The 27,892-nt window shown below is 46.6% G+C and overlaps 3 protein-coding genes and 1 non-coding gene across 4 annotated transcripts; all 4 read right to left on the reverse strand.

Moving 5' to 3' along the window:
• Window positions 1–498: 498 nt before the first annotated feature.
• On the reverse strand, window positions 499–8,548 carry LOC130397530 (uncharacterized). Its single transcript, XM_056604858.1, has 4 exons — window positions 8,490–8,548; window positions 3,583–3,796; window positions 2,898–3,065; window positions 499–1,924 (listed from the first exon to the last, which is right to left on the reverse strand). The coding sequence occupies exons 1-4, from the start codon at window positions 8,493–8,495 to the stop codon at window positions 1,530–1,532; spliced, it is 783 nt and encodes a 260-aa protein (XP_056460833.1). The 5' UTR covers window positions 8,496–8,548; the 3' UTR covers window positions 499–1,529.
• Window positions 3,940–18,107, reverse strand: LOC130397065 (phospholipase B-like 1). Its single transcript, XM_056604824.1, has 11 exons — window positions 17,875–18,107; window positions 16,144–16,366; window positions 15,750–15,833; window positions 14,876–15,017; window positions 14,535–14,675; window positions 14,063–14,207; window positions 13,111–13,311; window positions 11,723–11,863; window positions 10,915–11,100; window positions 10,297–10,403; window positions 3,940–9,813 (listed from the first exon to the last, which is right to left on the reverse strand). Exons 1-11 carry the CDS (start codon window positions 17,948–17,950, stop codon window positions 9,634–9,636), a joined length of 1,626 nt encoding a protein of 541 aa, XP_056460799.1. The 5' UTR covers window positions 17,951–18,107; the 3' UTR covers window positions 3,940–9,633.
• Window positions 18,108–18,267: 160 nt separating this feature from the next.
• Window positions 18,268–18,340, reverse strand: trnar-ccu (transfer RNA arginine (anticodon CCU)). Its single transcript has one exon. It is a non-coding gene; the product is annotated as a tRNA-Arg (tRNA).
• Window positions 18,341–18,527: 187 nt separating this feature from the next.
• pick1 (protein interacting with prkca 1) lies at window positions 18,528–27,634 on the reverse strand. The gene is made up of 13 exons (XM_056604841.1): window positions 27,470–27,634; window positions 26,592–26,653; window positions 26,093–26,204; window positions 25,488–25,616; window positions 23,964–24,030; window positions 23,361–23,450; window positions 22,765–22,818; window positions 22,496–22,558; window positions 22,044–22,177; window positions 21,517–21,609; window positions 20,950–21,000; window positions 20,594–20,738; window positions 18,528–20,233 (listed from the first exon to the last, which is right to left on the reverse strand). Exons 2-13 carry the CDS (start codon window positions 26,630–26,632, stop codon window positions 19,956–19,958), a joined length of 1,257 nt encoding a protein of 418 aa, XP_056460816.1. The 5' UTR covers window positions 26,633–26,653; window positions 27,470–27,634; the 3' UTR covers window positions 18,528–19,955.
• Window positions 27,635–27,892: the final 258 nt, after the last annotated feature.

The raw sequence follows: 27,892 nt of genomic DNA on the forward strand, positions 1-27,892 counted from the left end.
CTGAGACTGGAACTGCTGGGAGGTTGAGAGGGTGAGGGGTGAGGGGAGGGGGGGGCTGAGTGGTTAAGGGGGAGAGGAAATAGCAGTAGACGTGAGGGAGGGGAGATGAGGTGAGGGGAATTGAGGGGAGGTGAGGAGATGAGGTGAGGCAAATTAAGGTGGGGAGCTGCGAGGGGTGATGAGGTGAGATAAGAGAAAAGGGGAGGTGAGGTGCTGCAAGTCATGTTTCGTACTCACAAAGTGCCTCAACGACTTTTAAGTCAACTCTTAAATCACTGGGGCTTAAGGATGAATCCGTTTGTGTAATGTGTTGTGAGTGTGGATTACCTCTGTTGACTCACTGATCACACCAAAGTCACTCAACACTAAGGACAGGCATTGACTGCGTTATCGAGGGCCGGTGAAAGGCTCTCAGCAGATCCTCAATATCTCAGTGTGGATGACCTCCAGCTCTCCTAAATGACTCCGCACTTAACTTCATCTGCACACACCGTCGACAGGAGAATATTTATGCAATACTTGTGTTAGAGATAAAAATGTTTACTGTGTAAATATGTTTAGGTATAGAGAGAGGGTCATACTCTTTTGGTTCCTAGTGCTGTTAATTGATATAGATTAAGTATGTTTATATTGATGTAACTATTGGTGATGTATTGATGACCGGAGAATATTTCTCTTCAAAGGATCACTTCCACAATGGTCACGTGTGTCTTGGTTTGTGTTGTGTCTGCAATGTCATGTTTGGAACCGTTTAGTCATAGCATGTTTATTTTGTATTGTGAAGAAAATTAAATAGTTTATGCATATTCAAAAGGATTTTTAATCAATGCGATTTTAATTCAAGATTAACAACAATACTCAATTACAGCGATCGACAGGAAACAATATGCTCCAAGCACAGCGGAATAATATTCTCATTTCAGCTGATTGAGTCGATAAAAAAGCTGTAGCGTCACAGTTGAAAATAACTCAAATCGAATCATTGTCGGTAAACGTTGAAGCAGAATAAACCATTGACCCTCATGCTGGGTGATAATTGGAGGGGATTACCAACCTCACCACCGCTGTCATGCATTCTCTGTTTGTTGGAGGATTGTTAGGGGTTGTTAGTGGTTGTGAGGGCATCTTGACGGTTCAAATCTAGCCTCTACTGGCCGTTAATGGTCTCTACTGGATTTACTGGTGTTCAGTGTTCACTATCGGCCTCTCCTGGTCTCTAAATGGTTTAAGTGGTCTCTACAAGGCTGCATGGTGTTAACAGGTCCATACTGGTCTCTACTGTTGTAGAGTGGTCTCTTAAGTCTATACTGGGCTGTACTGGTCTCTACTGTTGTACAGTGGTCTCTTAAGTCTATACTGGGCTGTACTGGTCTCTACTGGTCCATACTGTTGTACAGTGGTCTCTTAAGTCTATACTGGGCTGTACTGGTCTCTACGGGTCTCTACTGTTGTACAGTGGTCTCTTAAGTCTATACTGGGCTGTACTGGTCTCTATGGGTCTATACTGTTGTACAGTGGTCTCTTAAAGTCTATACTGGGCTGTACTGGTCTCTGCCGGTCTTTGCCGTCACCAGGGTGGTGTCTCCCAGCTCGGTGGCAGGAAGTGGAACGCGGTGCTTCCTGCCAGTCTCCCCAACCCAGGTCACCCGGGGACTCCCCCAAGTGTGGTTATTCTGCCCGGCCATGCAGGAAGTGATGTCATTCTGCCCGGCCATGCAGGAAGTGATGTCGTTCTGCCCGACCATGCAGGAAGTGATGTCGTTCTGCCCGGCCATGCAGGGAGTGATGTCGGTCATGTACACACCATTGCAGTGGGGGCCTGAGGGTTCCGGGTCCTTCCGGAGGGGCTCTGCTGGGTAAGACCCCGGGGCCAGGGGCAGGGGGTCCGTCTTGTCTGTGTCTTGGAGAGCGGGCGGAGGGGCCCCTGGGGAGCCAAGGATCAGTTTTATAGTCTGGTGACACTCCCTGCACACACACACACACACACACACACACACACACACACACACACACACACACACACACACACACACACACACACACACACACACACGCACACGTGCTAATTTCATGTATAAATTGCTCTCCCGCACACACACACACACACGCAGAAATGTTCATTTCATGTATAAATTACTCTCCCGCAAACACACAAACATAACCACCCCCCCCTCCCCACACACACACACACACACACACATACACACAATGACAGTTGGGCTGCAGCATATGGATATTTTTGGGAGGGGGGAGGGGGGGTTGTAGGAGCACCTCCTCTTCCTCCTTCTTACAAACCGATGGTAACACTAGAATAGATCGGACATCCCTGGGGAGAGGAGAGGAGACGGGGGGGGGGGGGGGTGTGAGAGAGGAGAGGGGGGGGGGGGGGGGGGGGGGAGAGGAGAGGGGGGGGGGTCAGAGAAGACATGAGGAGAGGAGAAAACAGAGGAGAGAAGGAGAGGAGACACCAGGAGTGAGAGGAGACAACAGAGGAGATAAGGAGAGGAGAGGAGACAACAGGAGTGAGGAGAGGAGACAACAGAGGAGATAAGGAGAGGAGAGGAGACAACAGGAGTGAGGAGAGGAGACAACAAAGGAGAGTAGGAGAGGAGACAACAGGAGTAAGGAGAGGAGACAACAGAGGAGAGAAGGAGAGGAGAGGAGACAACAGGAGTGAGGAAAGGAGACAACAGAGGAGAGTAGGAGAGGAGAGGAGACAACAGGAGTGAAGAGAGCAGACAACAGAGGGGAGGAGACAACAGGAGTGAGGAGAGGAGACAACAGAGGAGAGAAGGAGAGGAGACAACAGGAGTGAGGAGAGGAGACAACAGAGGAGGGTTGTTCTGGCTTGAGTCAGCACCCAACGAGGCGTGGGTTATCTCCTTCTTCGAACTTACAGTTGCCACGGTTACGGTGCTGTCTGTAGATGAGGAACCAGAGCACCAGGGCCAGGATGGAGCCGGTGGCCACCACCGCCACCGCGCCCCACAGGTAGGGGCCCGCCGCAGGGCCGGTCCACATGCCGGAACCCTTGGTCCAGGGAGCCGTCACCACACCGGACGTTACTGAGGGAGGAGGGGGAGGAAAGGGAGAGGGGGAGGGGGAGAGGAGAGAGAAGAGGTGGAGAGGAGGGAGGAGAGGGAGAGGGGGGAGGGGGAGAGGGGAGGGGAGTGGGGAGGAGCGGAAGAGGAGAGGGGGAAGAGTGGTGGAGGGGGGAGGAGAGAGGAGAGGAAGAGGGGAGAGGAGAGTGAGAAGGGGGTAGAGAGGAAGAAGGGAGAGGAGAGGAAAGGCACGGAGGAAAGAGGAAATAGGAGAGATAAGGAGGAGAGAGAGGGACAGAGGGTGGGGGTGGAGAGGAGAGGAACGGAGCCAAAGAAGTAAAGAACCGGAACAGCGACAGATTTTTGCAATATGTTAAAAACCTTGGCTGTACTATTATTTTAAAAACGTTTGACATTCATTTTCATGAAATCCTTCTTCTGTTGAAATCAAAGAAATGCGAGACCAAAACAGTTCTAAAACGAGAGCTATCTCTGTATAACTTTATAGATGAGATTTAGAAGGGAACAAAGTATTTCAAACCGTAGGTCGGCTCGGCAGCTGTTGGTTTTGCAGCGGTTGGCTTGGCAGCGGGCGGCCGCGGGGGTCCTGGGTGAGGTTGCTGGTCTTCGGGTCTGCGCAAAGTACAGTAGTCCAGTAAGGTACTCCATGTCTGGCCGGCTGGACACACCCGCTTGACCATGGCGAAGGGTCGAGGGGGGAGGAGGGCAAAGGATGACCTCGCTGTCTGCTGCTGCTGAAAACAGTCCGATGTGAGACAGAGAGAGAGAGAGAGGGAGGGAGGGAGAGGGAGAAAGAGAGACAGAGACAGAGAGTTTTTGTGAGAGAGAAAGAAATAAAAAAAGAGACAGAGAGAGAAACAGAATGAGAGGTAGCGTAATACAGAGAGTGAGAGAGACACTATGCCCTAAAAAAAGGTTCAGTTCCTCTTTTTTCAAGTAGAGGGTGAATCAGTATCTCCCTGGGGATGGGGGTGGGGGGAGAGATAGAAAGAAAGAGAGAGAGAAGAGAGAAAGGAAAGATAGAGATGCATGATTCATTTTCATATTCCACATAATAAACTATACTGTACTGTGGTCTACTTAACAGTCAACAAAGCAGCTGAATGTATTCCACAAATGGTAGCACTATTCTGAATGTGATCCCTAAATTTAAAGAAAGAAGGGAAGCATTAATTAGGTTGATTTGATGCTTCAGGTGATACATGTTGGGGGTGTTTGGATGTTCTTGTTTAACGCCTAAGGAAGTCATCATGCATCACCCCACCACAGCAATGACACCCAGAAATCACTCAGTGACAATGAAAGAGAAATCCAGTTTTTTTTTAGAACACTTTTTAATCAGATATTTCAAGTGAAAGGCTGCATTGTAAAGTCATCCAAAACATTGATAAATGAAAATAAATGTATACAAATCTAAATATATATCTACATCAACGTTCCTCGTGGCTTATGCGATTCACTGACAGTAGCAGCAGTGAATCAAACACTGCACTGGTCATGTGTGTCCTTGAGCGTTTTAGGAACAGCTTCCCATCACCTACATTTTGACACATTTTAATGGACGGAATAGAAAAAGTCAAGTCAAGTCAAGTCACTTTTATTTATATAGCACATTTAAAAACAACAGGAGTTGACCCAAAGCGCTTTACATTTGCAGAAATCAGGGTTGGGCAGGACAGTTGTTGAAAGGGGCCCAGGGATACATAGGTCTTGACTAAAAAAGAAATGCATAAAATAAGTAGAAAATAAGTAGAAAGAGAGCATAGCAGTGGTACTGGATGCCATATTTGTCAAAGATGGAACTCAAGGGAAGCATGTAGAGAGAGGAGAAGAGGAGGGGGCCAAGGATTGAACCTTGGGGGACCCCAAACTTCATAGTGGCAGAGGAAGAGGAGTAACGTCCCAACTTAACTGAAAAAGTCCTGTCTGTCAGGTAAGAGGTGAACCAGGTTAAAACAGTGCCCTCCAGCCCAAATCTATGTTCCAGCCTCTGCAGTAGGATGTCATGATCAATAGTGTCAAATGCGGCACTAAGATCTAATAAAACTAAAATGGCGCAGGAACTAGAGTCAGTGCAAAGCAGAAGGTAATTGTAAACTTTCAGTAAGGCAGATTCAGTGCAGTGAATAGCTCTAAAACCAGATTGGAATTCATCTAATAAATCAAAACTGTTCAAATATGCTGTGAGTTGCTGGAAAACGACTTTCTCCAAAATGTTGGATAAAAGGCAGTTTTGAGATGGATCTGTAATTTTTCAAGTCGCTTGAGTCAAGGGAAGACTTTCTTAGAAGAGGTTGCACAGTAGCATACTTGAAAGTTGAAGGGACAACACCAGTGGCTAGTGAGCTGTTTACTATTGCCAGAATGAAAGGACAAATAATGGCAAAGATATCTCTGAAGAGCTGAGAGGGAATGACATCTGAGGGGCAATGAGTGGGCTTCATCCGTGAGGCTACCTGAGATAGCTCCGAAGAAGAGACTGGTGCAAAGTGCTGAAGATGGCTGCTGGTGAGAGGTTGAGGGTCTGCAGGGTCAAGAGAAGAAATAAGGATATTGGCTCTGATTGAGTCAATTTTCTGAATAAAATAAATTAAAAGGTTTTCACAGGCTTCAGTGGAGCTTTCAATAGTGTGGGCTAGAGGTTTTAAGATTAAGTTAATGGTTTTAAAAAGCACTTTGTGTCTGTGAGCTTGCTTATTAATTATCTCAGCATAGTATTTAGTTTTAGACGTTTTAACAGCGAGTTGATAGCGGTTTAGGCTATCACGCAGAAGATCATAGGAGATTTGGAGCTTGTCCTTCTTCCATTTGCGTTCAGCTTGTCTGCAGACACGCCGGAGAGCACGGGTGTTGACATTTAGCCAGGGTGAGACCAAGTTGCACCTCTTCTAGGTTTCAGAGGTGCAACTTGATTCAAAGTGTCCGTGCAGGCTGAGTTAAAGAGAGAGGCCAAGTCGTCAGTGTTTGAGCAGGTGGGGAAAGAGAATTTTGACGCCGTGGCCGGGTTTAAGATCCGCGAGAGAGAGGGAGGCTGAGTGGGGGAGGGGGCGGGGCGTACACACACACGACCACGCCCAAAGTGGACTCAAACTCAATCAGGTGATGATCTGATACAGCTATATCAGAGACGGAGAGATTGGCCACATCAAAACCAGAGGAGAAAACAAGGTCTAAAGTATGGCCCCTTTGATGGGTTGGACCAGACACTGACTGTGTTAGGTTAAAAGATTCTAAAACATTCATTAACTCATTGACCATTGGTTTAGTCGGACAGCATATGTGGATGTTAAAATCCCCAACAATCAACAATTTATGATCGGGAGGCCATGGAGGAGAGAAGATGAGTAAACTCATTAATAAATAGGCTACCAGTAGTTTTAGGAGGTCTGTATACCAAAGCACATAGTATAGGCAGGTGAACATTAAGCAGTAGTAATTGCACTTCAAATGAGGAGTAGGCAATTGTGGGCAAAAAACGACATTTAAAAGTGTTATTATTGAATATAGTGGCTAGGCCAACTCCACGGCCAGAGGCCCTGGGAGTGTTCAGAAAACCACAGTGGGGAGGACATAGCTCTCCAAGTGGAGTGAGATAATTTGCATTGAGCCATGTTTCTGTTATGAAAAGTACATCCAGTTTCCTAGTGGTAAAAACGTCATTTAGGATAAATGCCTTATCAACTATGGACCGGGCATTAAACAGAGCAATTTTAACAGGTGCGAGTAGCTCGGGTGGCGTAGACGACGTGAGACCCTCGTACTTCAGTGGACGGAGAAGGGTTGTGTTCGCTCCACGCGTCAGGGGAGACCTGGCAGTCGGTGGGCGAGGAGACCAAAGCACCGGGATGAGCGTAGTAGATGTTGCAGACGCAGACAGTTGGAGAAGATTCTGGGGCACAGGCTTTTCATGCCATCGACGCCTAGTCGACGAGCGGGAGGGCCATGCCGAGATGAAGGTGGGAATGACACCAGGGGTCTCATTTATAAAGCTGTGCGTGGGATCGTTACTAAAAGTGTACGTACGCCCAAAAGCCAAGTTTTGCGTGCGCCAAAAAATATTCAGACTTATAAAACCCTGCGTACACACACCTCTAAGCAATCTTTGCTTTATAAATCACAGAGTGCCTACAAGTGTGCGCAGCTGAATCAGCTTCACGTTCCGCCCTGTACACGTCCCTTTTTAACCATAAATGGTCAATGCAAACGACCTTATGAATGCGATCTGCATATAAAACAGACTCAGATGCAAGTATTATGTCTTGTCTGAAACAATGGCAGAAGGACTGAGAAAAGCAAAAAAGCAAAATTTCACGGAGGTTGAAGCGGAGACCCTTGTGGGTGAGGTGGAGGCCCGAAAAGTAGTTTTGTTCGGTGGTCATTTTGCTGCAGCAGTGAACTCTGTCAATGGCACGGAGTGCACGGTTCCAGAATTAAAAAAAGAAGTGGTCTGACATAAAGGTACATATTTTTATGTACCAATAAATCGTTATGGTCCCCGAAGACCCTCTCCCTCCGAATCCTGCCATTTGCATGGTCCTCCAGCAAGGCATGGTGCAGCATTACGCACGGGGCTCACCGCTGTATTTATAGGGTTATGGTAATAAGACGGACCGAGAACACCTTGGATAATCAGTCTGTAATCACCCACGTAAAATGTTCTTGAACATAACCCCCTTTTAATGCCTGATTTGTCATTAAAAGCATCAAGAGGAACGGACAATAATATAACGATTGTGATAGGGAGTGTGGCTTGGATTTCCACACTTGGGATTTAATTGACATTTGATTATGTGTTTACAGTGTCACATAAAAATATTGTGTTATTGACACATGTTGGACAGATGCTTTATTCCATGCAGTCGCGCCGTCAGTGGACAGTATGGAGTGACGGGATTAAATATAGCGAATTTTGATTTAGAATTTTGATTTCGATTCTAAGGAGATGTTTCTGGAGTTATAACTGAGAAATAACGCAGTTGACTTAAATTATTCTGATTGCATAGATTTAACGCAGGATACAGGTTGAAATTAAACTTATCAAGGGCCGATGATAAAACATAATCGTTCTTCTCACTCTACATTTCTTCAGTCTGACTTCAGTTCACCACCACACCGTCTGTGTCGCCAATTCACCTTTTCCTCCAAACCATGCGTACGCATGGGTCAGAGTTTGCTTAGGGCTGCGCACATTCTCCAGTCAAGTAAGTTTTTTATAGATCACAACCTTGGCGTGGAAAGTCACGTATAACACTTTCAGCTCTGTTTTGTGCGTACGCAACGGTTATAAATGAGACCGGGTTTTGGTTTCACAACGCAAGAGAACCGGCTCCGGCCTGTAAAAAACGGTTCAACTCCAACCCCAGGATTGAGCTGGGCTAGAACGAGAACTGCCTTTACGCCAGGGGCAGGGGGCGGGGTTATCCTTACCTTCATAAAGAGGAAGACCAACGAAGACCGGCAAGTGAACAATGGACGTGAAGACAAAAACGCAGAGGACCGTGGAGGAGGCAACCTGTCTCCTTGGATTCTGGTCTTCTTCCGAGGTCCAGATCAAGTTAGAGGGAGCAACCCGGACAAAGGCTATCTTTGAAAGCGGAGACGTATGCAGACGTTTGCAGTGACGTCATGACGTTGCTCTTGCCGGCTCCATGGCTGGCTCTGGCCGGTGTGAAACCAACCGGTTCATAACTGAGATAAGGCTGGAACCCGTTTTGAACTGGCCCTAGCACCAGCCCGGAACTGGCTCTTGGTTATTTTTGGTGTGAAAGGCCTAAGAGTCCGTAGAAGGACTGGAATGTACAGCATGGTGCGCATACTCAAACCTCCATGGACCACAGGGTTAACAAGCAAAACACATAGACAGTACAGTAGCCTACGCTAGTGATGGCGGGTCAAAGCCAACCAACCCTAGCGAGATGCAACCGAGCGTAAACAGGGAGGAAGGGGAAACTTACACACCGACACGCCGGAGAGAACTGTGACGGTCTCGGCAGAGAGGGCTCGAGTGAGGCTGGTCAAATGCTGGGTGCCCAAGAAGTCGAACCTCAGGGAAAGCAGGTTAGGGTAGGTAAAAGCCAGGACAATGTTAAAAACAAAAAGATAAAAATCCAGTCCAACGAACTTCTCTGGAATTTCTCTGGAAGCGTCTGCCAACACGTAAGCGGCTGCCAGCGTGCGCCTGCGTACTCCGTGCGTACACCTAGGTGGAGTGTGACAGCCACCTAGCCGGCTGCTACAGCAGTTTAAAAAGAGAGGGAAGTCTGTCGCCGGGATTCTGTTCACCAAGACGCTGTGGCGACAGAGAAGACAGCCCTGTCACGTCCTAAGAACATCAGACCAGAACCCGGAGGAATCCAACAGATACAGACAGCAAAAGATTGTCGCCATTTAATGCACTTTGGTGTACTTTATCCCCTGAGAAAAATACTTTGTTGATTATGCAGATTTCATATCATACAGAAAGAGTTCCTTCAATGTTGGTCGTGTTAAGACACACACACATAAACGCATGCACACACATACACGCACGCACAAAGACATACACACGCACTCACACGCGCACGCACGCTCCTCAGGGTGTGAAGAGGATGGGCCTCATAACGATGAAGGTGTAGTTGTAGGACGGGGGCAGGCCCTGGTGCAGAGTGGCGTTGAAGGGGCCGCTCCAGGCGAAGGCTGGCAGACCCCCCTGTGTGGTCGGACCGTTGACCGCCTCTACCTGGAACTCCCCCGCCATGGGGAAGTCTGTCACCTAGGCATCGGGCGAGAGAGAGAGGTGGAGAGCGTGAGTGTGGGCCGAGCTGAGCGACCAAACTGAGAGATTAAGTGTAAATGTCAGTAATTATATGAACAAAGTTTGTATCATTTGTATATAAATGTATATTATAGTTACAATTAATGATTTACATGATAAATACACACACACACATACATACATACACAAACACATACATATATATATATATATATATATATATATATATATATATATATATATACATATATATATATATATATATATATATATATATATATATATAAGAATTTAAATCACTAAACATAATCCCTAAATTTCAACTGTATATGTAATCTGTAAATCTAATCCTTTAATTTAATCAATTAAAGTTAATCCCCAATTGTTATCGATGTACTTAATCCCTAAATGTAATATGAGAAATGCATTTGCTAACACTAACGCATAAAAGCGTCAGCAGTACCCAGGAAGTGGTTTTACCTTGGTGTCATAGCAACCGCCCGGCATGGGCTTCGACTCCAGCAGGTCGCCCCGGCAACAGATGGTCTTGCAGGCGTCGCCCTCAGAGTACGGGTCTGTCTTGTATTCTGAAACCACGGCAACCGCAACACAGGAAGTTCAGCGTCATTTGAAGGGAACACCATGTCATATTAAACTGTCAACAACAACAACAACGACGACGACGACAACAAAAATCACAACCGTAAGAGGCAGAGTTTCCTGGTTTAGAAAATAAAAGTATTCTTCTTTGCTTTGTGAAGTCATGCATGAACCCGGAGCTCCAGCTCACCAGCTGAGCTCACAATTCCGCATACACCATCAGGACCATTAATAGAAATACTAATAGTTACCTATTTGCACCAACTGGCATTTTTATCCTGACTTACTTAGATCCTTACTGTACCGACAGCGGTATATTGTTTATCTTCTGACAACTTTAGTAATTGTTAAATCCTGTTTGATGGAAGCCTCTACTAAATGCAAATGTAAAATGTGACGGAAATCCAATCACAAACAAAACGGATGACAATGCAAAAAAATGAACTTTAAACCAAAACAAGCGTTTTCCCACTCTCCCCCTGGGACCCCTGACCCCACCGTTAAAGCGCATGATGTGTTTGAGGGAGTCCAGGTCCGTGACCCGCCCCTGGTCCCGGCGGAAGATCTTGGCGCGGGGGCAAAGGTCGTAGGAGAAGATGTCCCCAAACTGCTCGACGGCGGCGGGGTAGCCACTCAGCTCGTAGATCCTGCGGTGGAACGGGACGTTGTAGGACGGCCAGTAGCCTGCCGGAGGGGGGGGGGGGGGGGGAGGAGAGGAAAGAAGGGGGAGGGCAGGGGGGAGGGGGAGGCGTGGTGTACAGGACAAAGGGGTGTTAGGTCTCAGAAATAATAAGAGAAATATACACAAATCCCAAATTCACGGCTATGGAGGTGAGCTACGGAGGGTTGTGGGTGTGGTCGATGGGTGGGTGTGGTCATGGGATGGGTGTGGTCATGGGAGGGGTGTGGTCATAGGATGGGTGTGGTCATGGCTGTAGGTGTGGCTGGATCAGGCATGGCCGATGCCGTGGACGATCATGGAGGTTTGTGGTGTCAAGGGTTGTGGGCGTGGCCATGGTTAAGGGCAAAGTCATGCTGATTGGCGTGGTCATTCTTGTGGGCGTGGTTTTGGTTGTGGGCGTGTTCATGGCTGTGGGTGTGGTCATGATTGTGGGCGTGGTCGTGGTCATGGTCGAGGGTGCGGTCATGGTTGTGGGTGTGGTCATGATTGTGGGCGTGGTCGTGGGTGTGGTCATGGTTGAGGGTGTGGTCATGGTTGTGGTCATGATTGTGGGCGTGGTCGTGGTCATGGTCGAGGGTGTGGTCATGGTTGTGGGCGTGGTCATGGCTGTGGGCGTGGGCAGACCTCGGCGCAGGGCCTGGCTCTGGTCAGAGTACTCCACCAGGCCGGGGATCTGCTCCACCACGGTCAGCGCTCCATCCTCCACCCAGTGGCCCAGCTTCACCCGCTGGCGGTCCACCACCATGTACTGGTTGTTGTACGTTCCTGGGGGAAGGCCGTTTGGTCATTCATTAGTGCTCAATATGTTACCATGGCAACATGCTGGCATGACATCTTGAAACATTTTTAACTGTAGATTGAATATTCTGCATGTTTATATATATTTATATTCTACATATTTCTTTCCATATTCTACCATCGCTAGTTTAAGGTTGACTATGAAGAAAACAGTTTCTATTTATTTGGCACATATTCACTCATACTACAATGTCTCGCAAATGTGTCTTGTTATTTTTGATAGCAAGTAAAATAAAACATAAAATACATACAAATAAATAAGATCATTTTTATACATCATTTGTTGTCTGCAAATAAATGGAATCAGTATGTTTTATAATGCAGTCGTAGAGCAACAGGGAGACTAGAAGTGTTACAAATGTAAATACAACCGATACTTTTATTTTAGTCCTTCTTCAGGAAGTGGACCTGCCCCTGGGACGCGTCACTTCCTGTGCTCGTCTCTTCGTGGGCGGTTTCACAGGTCCACTTACTCTACTCAACCATTACTATACCATTACTCTGCTCAACCATATCTATTACTTTACTATAACTCTACTCAACCATTACTATTACTCTACTCCACCATTACAATACCATTACTCTTCTCAACCATATCCATTACTTTACTATAACTCTACTCAACCATTACTATTACACTACGAATACACTACCATACAATAATCGCCTATAACTCTACTATTGCTCAACTCAACCATTTCTCTACTCAACCATTACACTGCTTAACCATTACTATTAGTCAACCACACATTACCATTACTCAACTATACCATACTACTAATCTACTCAATAATTTCTATTACTCTACCATAACACTGGAGGTACTATACCATACATATATATATTACTCCACCATTAATATTACTCGACTCAACCATAACCCTTAATCCACCACACATTACACTACTATACCATACTATTACTACTCTACTCAATCATTACTATTATTATACTCAACCATTACTCTACCATACATTACGCTACTATCCCATAGTCTACTATTGCTCCTCTGTACCAATACACCGATACAGCACTCGCTCTAGGCTAGCTTGTGAATGAGTGAGTGCTGTGATGGGTTGTATGCATGAGACACTGAGCGTGTGTGTGTACGGAGTGCACCCGAAAAGCCCCAAGCCAGAGGCAGGGGGCAGGTTTCAACATATGGCGGGTAAACCGAGGCGTGTCTGGCTGCAGAGGGGAGTTAGGCGGCTGACCCGAGTTGTGCGTGGCGAAGGTTTCAGCCCACTCCTGGCCGGTGCGCGCCAGGCTGTGGGCTAGCCGGACCCTCTGCCATGCCAGCAGGCTCTTGGGGGTCACCAGGGCGTACAGCGAGGCGTTGAACATGTTGTTGGTGGTCTGGGTCATCATCAGGCCGCTGCCCAGCAGGTAGAAGTCGTCCAGAGACACCAGGAACCCTGCGGGGGGGTGTGGGAGGGGGGGGGGGGGGGGAGGTTGTGATGCATGTTGGGAAATAAGAAGAGAGGAACTCAATAGACATGGGACGGAGAGTGGCTAGAAGGAACCGGGCTATCCCCTAGAACCGGGGATCTAGGGGAAATAGCAACCAGAAAGGTTGCTAGTTCGATCCCCGGTTCCTCCTAGTGGAGTGTCGAGGTGACCCTGAGCAAGACACATAACTCTCACTGCTTTTGATGTTAACAACGGTCCAGTGTCCCCTATACCAAAGGAGATAAGGAAGGAAGCATTGAAGCACCTTTCCTTAGCATTTGGAGAATTCAAACAGCTCTAATCATGGCTGCCACTTGAATACTTCAGGGTCGTTCCACTCAGCTAGGAACCTCCCTAAGCAACAAAAGACTGTTGGACCGTAGCCAGAGGGACAGGGTGAGACAGAGAGAGGGTGAGACAGAGAGAGCTACAGAAGGATGGTCAGACAGAGAGAGGGGGTGGAGTCAGTGGGCTTAACCACGAATGGCGACCGCTAGCTCGTCGGGAGCAGTTGGGGTGAGGTGTCTTGCTTAGGAACACCTCGACACTCAGGGAACAAACTAACAATCTAGCGACTTACAAGCGACTGTTGTATGAACCGTTGTTCATACAACAGTCGCTTTGGATCAAAGCATCTGCTAAATGCCCTAATGTAATTGTGAGACAGAGAGAGGCTAAGACTGAGATTATGCAGACAGACAGGCAGTCTGTGCGTACCAGGGTAGCTGCTGAAGGACAGCTGTCCCGTGGCGGCGTGCGCGTCGCGGACGTTGAAGTCCCAGTGCTTGTAGATCCGCGAGGTGGCGGCGTAGGTGTACCAGCTGGAGTGGGCGAAGAACAGGTTCTCAAAGCCAGGCGACATCTGGGGACCAATCAGAGAGAAGGGGAGGAACCGGCCAATCAGAGAGAGGAGGGGAGGGCACCGGACAATCAGAGCTAGAGAGAACTTGGAAGGCATGTGGCTTTATAGTTCAGGATTCAGGAAGAGAGAAAATAACCAACAACCAGTTATCATGAATTATTTAAATAATAACGGAAAAGATTGACGTAAAAATAACGAAACAATATCTTTGATCCAGGCCAACGGCCCTCCTCTCTCCCATGATTAAATGAGGTTAAAATACATTTAAAAAGAAAAAAAACAAGGTCCCCACACTGTCGTTTGTCAGGCGTCTCGGTGACCTCTGACCTTGATGAGGGCGGAGCAGTGGCCCATCTCCGGCCAGCGGAGGCCCCCCACGGGGCGGCGGACCCCCGGGGCCAGAGCCGGGATCAGGTCCAGCAGGTCCCCCACCGCGTTCAGGAACTGGATGGCGAACAGCGACAGGGGCTGGGGGGGCCGGAAGCACAGGTCATACATCCCATAAACCCCATCTGCCTAAATAATCAATTTCACTTTCTTTTTGGTGTGAAAGGCCAAGATACAAGATGAACCTTAAACTATGTCTCAGGCTATCATGACGCGCGTAACGCGTTCAGTGTAGCCGTAGCTTAAGGCTGTCATGTAACACAACACCGCACGGGGGCCACCTGCTGTCCGTGCTGCTTGGCCCAGTGGGCCACGCCCGCCTGCAGCCCGTCCATCTGGGCCAGGATGAAGCCCGTGTGCCTCCACAGGGGGTCCGAGCTCTGGTTCAGCCGCACCTGCTCCCGGCTCCACTCGTCCTGCTGCCTGCGGCCACACAGGAACATTTACAATGTTACCTCAGGGAGTTTAGCACACGCTTTAATCCAAAGCGATTTATAAGTATATTTGTCAGAAGAAAGAGAAACATATCTCTGACGGTACAGTAAGGATGTTCATAGAACCAAGTCATGTCAACAACAACAACAACAACAACAACAACAACAACAAACCAACAGCAGCCCCGACTTCTCCAATTGCTGAAGGGCCCTATCCAACAGAAATCTTTTGTGAGGCGTCTGCATAACATTGGGAGGTTTGGGCTGGAGGTAGGTTCAGACAAAAGCGTCTGCTGAATGCCCTCAATGCAAGTGTAAAAGTAGCTGTTCACAGAGAGGGGGGATTTGTCGCGACCGCTCTGGTAGAGGAGTTCAAGAATGGGACTCCCCCTAGCCCACTCCAGTGTAGGTAAATGTTGACGAGGAGTCCAAACATGTCTAGTGTAAGAACTCGCGTGTGAACGGTTCACCAGGGTACGAGCGGTAGGAGAGGGGGCCGTCGGTGGAAAACGAAACAAGCTGTTGCCCTGCTCCACTGCCTTATAGGAGGATGTGAAACCGGCCACACCGAGACCCGTCAGCTAAAGCAGAAGAAGATGTTCTCTGTGGGGACCGGAGGGTTGTTGGTCCCGACGATGTCCGGGGGTTCCGTTTCGAGGGGGTGTGGAGGGAGGGGGAGGGGGGGGGGAGGTTAAACCAAAGTAAACAAAAACAGACTCACTTCATGAACTTCTGCACTTTGCTCAGGACCTCGGGGCTTTGGATGAGTTGAGGATACATGTTGGTGTAGTGGTCCATGATCTGCCTGAGAGGAGGAGAGGAGAGAGGAGGGGATAGGAGAGAGTAGAGGAGAGTGGGGAGAGGAGAAGAGAGGAGGAGGAGATGACGAGAGAGGAGGAGAGGAGGGAGAGGAGGAGAGGAGAGAGAGGAGAAGAGGGAGGAGGGGAAGGAAGGACAGGGGGAGAGGAGAGGAGTGGAGAGAGTAGAGGAGGAGAGGAGAGAGAGGAGAGGGATAGGAGGAGACGGAGGAGAAGAGGAGAGAGGAGAGCAGAGTTGATAAGAGGTTCCGTCTCACATCCGACAGTCTAAAGAAACAAAAATGTCTGCCGTCTTACTGGGCGGTGAGGTAGCCTTCCAGGTAGCCGGCCAGAAAGAAGGTGATGTCATCGGGCTGGAGGCTCTGGCCATACCCCGCCCGGATCTCCAGCACCCCCCAGCCGGTGGTCAGCAGGGTGTCGTTGAGGTAGCCGTAGGCGTCCCCCGTGGGCTCCAGCGTGCCCTCCTTCAGCCGGACCGTCTTCAGGGTGGGGTCCCAGTACGCGGTGGCGGCGGTCAGCTCTGACAGACACAGAGCCTTATTTAGCACCACGGACGCCATCGGTTTGGGAGAACGGTTAAGTTGGTCTCGTGACGGTTGATTGGTATACAGTGGATGTTCGTTTTTCTATTTTTCGTAGATTGTTGTATTGCTACTAAGTACATAGCTTTCCTATGCAAGTGCTGTGCAGTCAAGCATTCATTCAATTTTAGCCTTCAACATCTCATCCACAATTTACAGCAATTATGTCAAATAATCGCTTGCATTTATAACAATAAAAACATATTTTATCCTCTCTCCGATCATGTCAATCACATGGGTCCCCCCAACTTTAATGTCCCCTCCAATTTACTGCTCAATAATTAAATATGGGGGGGGGGATAAGAAGAAGAAGAAGAAGAAGAACCACCAGAGGCGGGACAGACATTATTATGGCTGTTTTGCCACTGAACACAAATGGACATGTCACAGAAAATATTGAGTTAGTTTGACCTCTTATGTGTCACATGTTGTGACAGTTTGTTTTTAAATGAATATACACGTACAGAAGGGAATTTGGAAAAGATAACAGTGGTAATTGTTATCTACAGAACGATACATTAACTCTGTGGAACAGTTGAGAAGATAAATATAGACCAATCAAAGGTTGACCTTTAGAAGGGACATGAGGGCAGATCTGAGTTAAGTTGGGCCCCTTGGTCAACAGGTCTGAGAGTTAATTAACTTTGGACGTATTTAAAGTTATAGAATGAATCAATTCGAGGGAAGATTCCAAAGAGACTAACTTTTACAATGTTTTTAAACTTTTAAAGTTGTAAATGTGAATAACATATCTTGGAAGGGATTAAAGGTGGATTGACCTCTGTGGATCAAATGTTAAGACAGCAATAGCATTTGGCAAGATTAAAAAAGGAACAGCTTTTGAACATTGAAATATTTAGGACAAATTGAAATTAGAATGTTGAATATGTTTTGATTGTAATAAATGCAAGAAAATCACAATTATAATTGTTGCTTGCAGTTGAGATGCCGATGGCAATACTTGAATGGATGTTGACCTCTTAGCGATTTCATAGAAAAGCTTTTGTCAATTCTTAGGACAATATTAAATTAAAGTAGACCTATCTAAGACATGGAAATCAAAGGACGTAAATTGATCATGTGGATCGTCCCCAACATTGTCTGTTAAACTCTATTTTGAGGTGACAGTATTTTTGCAATTAATGCTAATTTAACCTGCCAGTTCTACATGGCAGATTGAGGGGGTTTGATACTTTCGGTCAACAACATAAGAAGACAGGAGGTCGTTTGGTGTTTCCAGACGGGTCAGGAGGTCCAGCAGGCCTACAGAAACATGATGCATGGAGCACCATGGAGGAGAGAAGGGGGGGGGGGGGGGGTGAGGAGAGAAGAGGGGAGAGGACGAGGGAGGAAAGGAGAAGAGGGGAGAGGAGAAAATGGGAGAGGAGAGGAGAGGGGAGGGGAGGAGGAGAGAGGAGAGGAGAACCGCGGAGGCGTTGCTACTTACTGTCTGCTGCGGAGGAGGAACCGCCGGCAGCAGCGCTTAGTAAAACAACCAGACACAGTCGGGTGTATAGGAGCATGTTTGTATTTTGTTGCTCCAACGAGTGCTAAATTCGTGCTCTTTAAGAAACCTTCACGCGTGCAGCTCGACTGACAAAAGACAACAACTTCCCGAATCCGGGAACGTGTCCAAGGGTCCAAACTCAAGGAGGTTCCTGGTGGAGAAATGACGTCAGGGGACGATTTCTGATTGGCTACAAGTCACGCGGCGTTTACCTTTACTTTTTAAAAGCGTGTTACAATTTTGTTGGATTGCATTTTTATCTCACTGTCGATTCTGTTATTCTTAAACTTCTGTCTATCCAAAATAAGTCAGTATCAGAATAAAAATACAACCCACCCCAGACGGGACTCGAACCCACAATCCCTGGCTTAGGAGGCCAGTGCCTTATCCATTAGGCCACTGGGGCTTTCGTCAAGACACTTGTTTTCCCTGAAATTGATACATTGTATATTTAATATCTACGCTATAAAAAACGAACAATTATTAGTAAATTATATTAAATAATAGTTTAATAGATAACTATATTTATCGTGAAAGTAATTAACTTTTAAGTCGTTAGACCAAGTTAAAAATAAGAATATCTACATATTATGAATTTAAATATCTATCATGTATCACGCTGGGCGCAGGGAGAAATATATTTTATTCATATTGTCTGATACACTCACGCACACACACACACACACAAACAGAAGCAAACGCTGTGTGATTAAAGCCACAATGAAATAAATCATACCAACCGTATATAGCAACAATATTACAATAAACAAAAACATTAAATAATATTTCAGATACACAAACAGTAATTCCCTCAAGCTGTCCGACATAAAAAGATAGATCACTCCAAGTTTAATTAGTTAACTAAGTCTCATGAATAATGAGGCTTGGAATGACAGAAAAGGGTTGCTCCTCACACTAAGTTAATTTAACAAAACAAAAGTGGAAAATAGAACGTCATAAAATCAAAGTACAAGGATGCTTTAGTTTGGTCATAATGCCACAATGATTTCCCTTCATAAATACAATATATCACATAGTTTAAAGTTTTAAAATGAACTTTGAAAAGGCAAAAGAGACGTAGGCTATACATTTTTAGTGCACTCAATTATAGAGCATCTGAAAACACCAGTGTGTGTTTGTAACAAACCTGCGACTTATTTAATCTTGTCTTTATATCCTACTATCCATTATTTATTTATTTATTTATTTATACTAGATATGTTTAGTAATTTTACTCAGTTATCAGTTTGTATAGAACTTATAATAATTCCCATTGCCATTCATAAAGGCTTGAGCATTGGCTGAAATATAAAAGCACTTATTGCCTTTTAGCGCGGAGGGTCAGTTAACCCTAATGTATGATCTATACCCCTTCATGTTACAACATCCTACACAGGCAGTCAGAAGAGAAGGCACACAACATTCAGACAGTACTGCTGACCGCGCCATAGACGATAAGTCTAAAGTCACTGGGATATACCCCCCCTTCCTGCACTCATCAGAAATAGCACGGGGCTAGCGGTAGCACAGGGCTAGCGGTAGCACAGGTCTATCGGAGCAGGAAGGATCAAAGGCTTTAATTTTTGGTTCAGACGAACATGCATAATGTAGCTCATATTACATTAATAGAATCCAGTGTAACCATCAATATTCCTCTGAATTTTAAATGGGAATAATAAACAAATGAATAATAAACTAGATCACTCTGTAACTGTGAACCTTCCAGTGTAATATTCCATTGTAACCTAAACGATTCCAGTGTAACTGAGAACATTCCAGTGCAACAGAACATTCAAATGTAACTATATGAATATTCCAGTGTAATATTCCAGTGTAATCCAGAACATTCCAGCGTTACTGAGGACATTTCACTGTAATATTCCGGTATAACTGAGATTATTCCAGTGTAATATTCCAGTGTAACTCGCAGTGCAGGAAGATCTCAAGGTGGTGGGGGGGGGGGGGGGGTAAGAAGAAGAAGAACCACCAGAGGCGGGACAGATCACATGACCCTGTGACCCTCACTCGTCGTCAATCAGCTTCTCGCCGCCGTTCTCCGCCTGTCTGCCCACTCCTCCTCCGCCCTCCTCCTTGTCCTTCGCCTCCTCCTCCTCCTCCTCCTCCTCCTCGTCCTCCTGGTCGTCGTAGGCCTGTGATTGGCCGCCGTAGTTGATCATGGTGCGGGAGAGGTCCACCTCGATGGGGAAGACGTCCGCCTCCTTCAGCACGGCGTAGCACTCGTCGTAGTAGCGCGACATGCCCGACACGAAGCGCTGCAGCTGGAACACGATGTCCTGGACTGGAGAGGGGAAGGCGGGGGGGGGGGGGGGGGGAGGGAGAGTAGGGGGAGGGATAAGAGGGGGGGATTAAGATGGGTTAGGCGAGAGTAGAAAGGAGACAGGAGGGAAAGAGAGGAGGAAAGATGAGATGGGAGGAGGAGAGAGAAGAGGAGAGGGGGAGGAGGAGGGAGTGAGAGTGTGTTGGGGGGGGGAGAGGAGTGAAGAGAAGGAGGAGAGGAGAGAAAACAAAGAATAGAATGATCGGTGGAAGGAAGGAATGAAAATAAGACGAAAGGAAAACAAAAAGGAAATAATTATAATTTTTAATTCAATCTATCTTTCATTGAGGGACAGAGAGAGAGTGAGCGGTAGAGGTGTACCGTGTTTCTGGTCCAGCAGTTCGATCTTCTCCAGCACGTCCTTCCTCATCTTGGCGAAGCGCGCCCGGGCCTCCTGACGACAGCGCAGCACCAGACGGTACTCGTAGTTACCAGTACACACCCGGTACATGGGCTCTCCCATGGCCTGCACACACACACACACACACACACACACACACACACACACACACACACACACACACACACACACACACACACACACACACACACACACACACACACACACACACACACACACACACACGTAAAAGGAATGCATTACTTTTGTAATGCATCTAGTAGTGCTTGTTGCAAACGTGTTGCAGTGTCATCAGAAAGGCAGAGCTGTCACTCACGATGCTGGTGTACTCCTCATCGTCCATCTCCTTCACCTTCAGGCAGTAGGACTGAAGCAGGGGGAACAGACGGTGGTCATGTGATCATCCTGGCAGAACCTCAGCACAACACACAACATCTTCCACTCCGAGCAGCCTGACTCCAGAGCTGAGACCAGCATTAGGCCACTGATGAGGGCCAGAGATAAGACTGGGTACCCCCCATCCCGTTCTGCCGGCGAGTTGAATCGCCCTGCAGAACGGTCTGGAGAAGAGCAATACATTTCTTTCTGCTTCCGATAGTTATTTGCGGGAGCAAATAACTACAAGCGGTCTTACCCCCCTGGCGCGCTATTGGCTGGTTTAACACAGGGACCACAGGGAAGCGACGGCAGGCAGCCAATTGCAACCAGAGTCAGTTGAACGAGGCCTGTTGATCACACCTCTTGTGCTGAAGAAAATGACAGCAGCCTCCCCAGACCAACGTGCAATCTAAGATGGAGCTTGGTCTGGCGATAGCCAGGCTAGCCCAGAGGTACAGCCTGAGCGGGGGTCAGAAGGGGTCCTGTGGTAAAACACGGTACTTGCCAGGTATTCAAACTTGACGTCCAGGTACTTGCGGATGGTGAGCTTGGTGTCAGGGATGGCTTTGTGGAGGTACGTGTTCAGGTCATGGAGCATCTGTGGAGAAAAGGTGGGGACCGTGTTACACAGAGATACATCGGTGTGAGACGCACCTCTAAACTGGAGGGCATGACCAAGTTAATGGTTTCCCAATGACAACATTAAAGTTTTACAAAAAGTGAGAAAACTGCCCCTAAATAGAAAAGACCAGTAATTTTGGATTGCTGGCTAGGTGCTTAATAAGCCAGGAAACTAAAAACACAGTGTTGTTTATTTAGCAATCCATTATTAGCTATTAAGCTTGCTAATTAAAACACCAAGTATTAGCTCATCAGCAAGCTAATTAAACAGCCAGTATTAGCTTATTAGCTAGCTAATCAGCTAGCCAATATGAGTTATCCATGTTAGCCAACAATGCTCATAATGACGATTAGGCTCGAGCGCTGGATGCTATGTTGCGCGAACATTACAACCGGTAGAACGTTACTCACCGGCTTGATGGTCTTCAGCAGCTGGATTCCGAACTTCTCGATGTTGCGGTGGGCGTCGGCGAACTTCACGAAGGCCTCGCTGGCCGCCGCCTGCGGCTCCCGCACGCCGATGACGGAGAACACGTCCCCGAACGCTGTCAACGGTCACCATGGTTACATATCTGTCCCCTGACCTCATGTGCAAACGGACATCAGGGAGCTGCAACGATGTGCAATACTTCAGCTCATATTCTAAAACGGAACTGCACGTCAGATGATTTAAAATCGGCGGATTCAAATGAAATATTCAAATTAGCGGAATGATACAGGTTTGTGATAGAAAGTCACTTTGCACCAATAAACAAAAAGATAAACAAAGAAATATATAAACCAACTATATAAGCGGGAAATTCAAGATCTAAACAGTATATTTATGTTGATTTATAGAGCTGATGGTACGTTCTGAAGCTCACCTCTGTGGGTCTGAGAAAGCTCAAAGAAGGCCCTGAGAAGCCTCTTGGTGTGCTCCATCAAGCCTGAAAAAAACCAATAACAAACAATAAAAACTTGTATGAAGCGGTTTCAATACTGGGTACAGTTCCATTAACCGTAGCATTCTGAGAGTATATTTATCAAGAGTGTGCCAATTAACAAAGTCCTTCAAAATCAATTAGACGACTGCTTCTCTCAGTGTTTAGTTATTCTCTATACAGAATAATCAAAAGGTAAGTTATAAACATACCTTTATAAAGCTCTGCCGTTTTCTCCAACTCCTCCAGCCTCTTGACCAGTCCGTCTGCAACCACACATCGTCACAAAACAACAAGCGTCACCCTTAGCGGGTAATAACACAGATGATAAACGGACTGCATTTATGAAGAACCAGTGGCCACTCAGAGCGCTTTACAATATTGCCTAAACATTCACGGCAGTGTCAACCATACAAGTAGACAGCCAGCTCGTCAGGATCAGTTAGAGTTCGGCGTCTTGCTCAGGGGCACCTTGACACTCCGCCTTAGCTGGAGATCGAACTAGCAACCGGAAGGTTTCTAGTTTGATCCCTGGCTCCTCCCCGCTGAGTGTCAGGTATCGCAGCGCGAGACGCCCCACCCTTACATTCACACACACGTTCACACACCGACGGCGGAGTCGACCATACAAGGCGACAGCCAGCCCGTTAGGAGCAGTTGGGGGGAGGTCTCTTGTTCAGGGACACCTCGACACTCAGCGAGGAGGAGCCAGGGATCAAATTAGAGACCAGCCAACCCACTCGGCCTCCTGAGCCACGTGCCGCCCCTAGACCGGTTCAGACCAGCCAGTACGCCGGGGGGGTCTCACCGTTGCAGAGGATGGCCCGGCTGAGGCCCAGGGCGTCGGCGGTGCCGGAGCTCATGTTCTCCACCAGGCGGTGCTTCACCTTCTTCAGCACTGGAACACAGACATACACACACACACACACACAAATACACACACACACACACACACACACAAATACACACACACACACACGAGAGACTATCAATCCACTAGGAATTCAACCATACTATCAATGGTATTACAACTTTGCAACGACACGATATATAACTTTCTTCATCTCGGTCTTGGACCGGTATAATTTTCAAACTAGTGACATATCGGAGCAGTGGCTTATAGGGCTGCACGATGTACGTTTTCGCATTGTAATCGCTCATTAATTCGCCACCATACAGCTCTGTATAACGAGTGCAAAGCAGAATCTGAATACCATGCAACCAAAGCAAAAAATCTATGTAGGATGCCTTTGCCAGTGTTGCACCGTATAAAAAGGGTTCCAAACGGATCTACGCAGATGCACTCCACTACAAAATCACCCGCGATACGTATCACGATATTTTTCTAATGACACCGACGCAGTATTCTCCGTGGGTGGTCGTCTCCGTGCACGTGTCTCACAGCCCTCACCTATGTCCAGGGACTTGCCCTGCTTGGGGTCCGCCTGCAGCTTGTTGTAGTGGATCACAGCTTCTTCCTAACACACACACACACACACACACACACACACACACACACACACACACACACACACACACACACACACACACACACACACACACACACACACACACACACACACACACACACACACACACACACACGTTAGGCTGAACCCGTTACAAGTTGAAAATCATTGCTATTTGTTAGTTATTTCAACGTTTATTCCTAAGTCTATTAATGTTATTTTGGTTCTGAGGACAATTTACCGGCTTAAAAGGGGGACGTCTCGCTCTGCAGTTTTCTAATAAGTGAGCGAGTTTTGTTTACAACACGCAGATGGAACAACTCTCTTAGAGAAGAACTTGAGATAGACTCCTCCCCTTAAGCATTTCAACCAAAACATCATCAGTGTACAGGGCTGATGCATGATGGGATGGAAAATCAGAAGAAACTTCCTAACCCAGCCCCAGAGAGTAGCTTGGGGAGAAGGATGCTGCACTCGAATGCAAACCCTCCTGTTACACTGTACTGCTGCAGGATAAATCCTTCTATACTGCGGTCGTTTTCAGAGTGATAGCGAACGAATCCAAGCACTGGCGTAGCTACCCCACGGTGTAGCGCGCCCAAACAGAGAGACTGACGGTGGAGCCATGGTGCGTAGGATTAAGCAGTAAGCCTTTAATGCCACAATTCATCCCTGGTCCCTCACCGGGGGCAAGGGGCCTCATCCAGCATCCTGGCTCCACAATGGACCCTAAAGACAACACTGGCGCGCTGGGCAGTGACGTAAGGCCGCGCCTGAGGCTGTACGAGAGTTAGGGTTCTACTAGTCAGGTCTGAATGAGTTTGACTCACTTTGGGTGGATTCAGAGCCATGCAGGCCCACACGAGGCATTGAATACCGAGCGCTGTGGGACGGATACACAAACTGTCTGTGAGTAGCTTTCTCTGTCCCTGGCCTTTGCCGCTTTTCCATGTCCTTTGTTTTATTGATTTGTGAATTTATGGAACATTTGAAAAGCAACCTTTTTTATTTGCTCAGTTTAAAATCATAATTTAACGCTACAGATGGAAGATAAAATAAAGTAACCAACATATTGATTACGCAATACTTTAATATATACAACAATGAAGAGTAGAACTAAATCCACATTCTGGTTAGAGTACAGGAATTAAGAGAACATCAGGTTATTCTACTGGTAGATGTGTTTGACTCTGAGCAGAAAGGTTCTTGGTTCGATCCTCATCCTCCAGCTCCCTGGAAGCTTCTTTGAGCACGAAGCCCGACCAGATCCCAACCTAGTCCCTGGCGACCTGCATGCATCTCTTTAGATAAAAGCGTCAAAAGCCTAATGAATAAACCTCTGATCAGCGAGAACCAATAGGAACGGAGAACAGGGAACAAAGTGGGGGACAGTGGAGGAGTCAGGGGCACGCATTCCGTCAGGCTGCAGTCATTCCCCTGCCAGTGATGGGCTGTGGGCTGCCTACCTGTACAGCCTGGATCATCTTGGCCACCTCCACCTTGGTCTTCCCCTTCACTAATTTGCCGTTGACCCCGGTGATCTCATCGCCCGCCGCCAGCGTGCCCTCCAAGGCCGCGGGCGTGTTGTCGAACACCTGCAAAGCCACCCACAATTAGAGTTACCCAGTGCCCATTTCACAATTTAAAGGTTGTGAAATAATAATGTTATAAAAATAATTTTACGTTTTTATAACGTTTCAACACATTTCGTTTGAATTATATTCAATAAATGTGTCATGTGAAATGACATGATGTCATTAGCATTATACAGATGTGACCAAACTGAACCATGCAGTTAGCATTGAAGTATGTGCGCGTGTGTATATGTCTGTGTGTGTGTGTGTGTGTGTGTGTGTGTGTGTGTGTGTGTGTGTGTGTGCGTGTGTGTGTGTGTATATGTCTTTGTTTGTGCGCGTATATACGTCACTGAATGTCTTTGCGTGTGCTTTTGCGTGTTTGTGTGTGTGTGTGTGTGTGTGTGTGTGTGTGTGTGTGTGTGTGTGTGTGTGTGTGTGTGTGTGTGTGTGTGTGTGTGTGTGTGTGTGTGTGTGTGTGTGTGTGTGTGTGTGACCTGTACGATGTAGAGGCAGGGACAGTGCTGGGCCCCGCCCCCGATGCTGATGCCAATCAGGTTCTGCCCGTCCTTCTTCAGAGTCACCGTTCCGGGGACCGTGGGTATGCCCCTGTAGGGGGAGGGGCCAACACGTGTCAATCAAGAGAAGACCAAGAGATCAAGATCATATTTACATCCATCATATTGTAATCCATTTAAATATGATCTTTACCTCTCAGCTTAGAACAGTTGTAAGATAAGCAATAGATATTAAAAAATATATACTCTATATCTATCTATCTATCTATCTATCTATCTATCTATCTATCTATCTATCTATCTATCTATCTATCTATCTATCTATAGTAGTATGTAGGTAAATAGAGGGAAAGATGGATAAAGAATCTTTATTGATTATATTTCTCATTCGTGTTGATCGCGTGATATGATATTTCAGACAAAATATATAAACAGACAAAAAACTATAACATTAATCACGGTATAAATGGTGCCTTACAACTTGTCTTCTTCAAGGTCATAGTCCATGTCAGTGAACATTCCACTACTGCCTCATCCAACCTGTCAGACCAAACACAGGAACATTATCAATGTTACTTGAAATCTCAACGCATCCAGCACATAATCACACATTTAGAAAACTGGTTACTTTCTTTAATGTTTCAGAATAATAAGACACCTGGTGATGATAATAACAATTATGATATTGATCTCTATATATAAGCAGCACGTTTTTTTACAGCAATGTTTACAAAGTGCTTTTTAAGATAAGTGATTAAACTCAGAGATTGAGCCCAACAGGCAAAATTGTTATTATTTGTAATAAATAATGTGTTGATTGTTTCATGCACAGGGCAGAAATAGGACAGTAATAATTACACGAGAAAATGCTAGTCTATAAACAAAATGTGGTGTTTTTATATCAATTATTACATTATTCTTTATTTGGACAGCGTGGGATTGTTACTTTTGATTACCCATGCAATGCAGAGAAGCACATTTTTAATGGAATTTAATGCCAAAGAAGCTACAGCTAGATATCAAGATGATCTAATGCAGATGTACAACAGCTGTTCCAGCCTGCTAGAAGCAACACACACACACACACACGACCTAGCAGCATGCTAGCAGCAGAGCTTAAGGACCCAGCAGGTGCAGGCAGCTGTTCGATCATCACTGCTGAACGGCTCGCAGTGCAAATCGCACAGTAGACTGCATGTGAAGGAAACAGCCTCGACCGGTGTCCCTGAATGACACCGGACACCGGCCGGACACCATTAGATGACTGGTGGTTTATTAAAAGTGTAAGGGTGACGTCTCCTATGAGAGGAAAGCTACGCCTCTCTGCAGGTCCTCTGTGTGTTAAAGAGAGTTTACCTTGAAATACAACCTGGCTTCGCTCCCGTTATTCTTGACACGCCGGCCAAATAGTCATCGAAGCTTCAGTATGCAACGAAATATAGCGTTAGTTTACTAATGTTTGATTTCCTGGATCGTTTGACGTCACAGGTTCTCTCTGTTTACCTTTGCACGTCACGTCCGGGACAGTGCTCCTCCTTGATGTTTTACTGCGCTTCTTTGTGGTCGCAACATCGCTCCCTTCTGGCCTTATTTGGTACTTTTTGTTGCAACACCGCTCCCTTCTGGCCTTATTTTTATTATTAGGCGAGTGCTGCATGCAGCGCTCAACTATTGTTCTTCATGTTTCATTCATTCTTTCTTTCTTTCTTTCTTTCTTTCTTTCTTTCTTTCTTTCTTTCTTTCTTTCTTTCTTTCTTTCTTTCTTTCTTTCTTTCTTTC

This window comes from Gadus chalcogrammus, chromosome 2 (assembly GCF_026213295.1).
Source record: "Gadus chalcogrammus isolate NIFS_2021 chromosome 2, NIFS_Gcha_1.0, whole genome shotgun sequence".
Classification (NCBI taxonomy): domain Eukaryota; kingdom Metazoa; phylum Chordata; class Actinopteri; order Gadiformes; family Gadidae; genus Gadus; species Gadus chalcogrammus.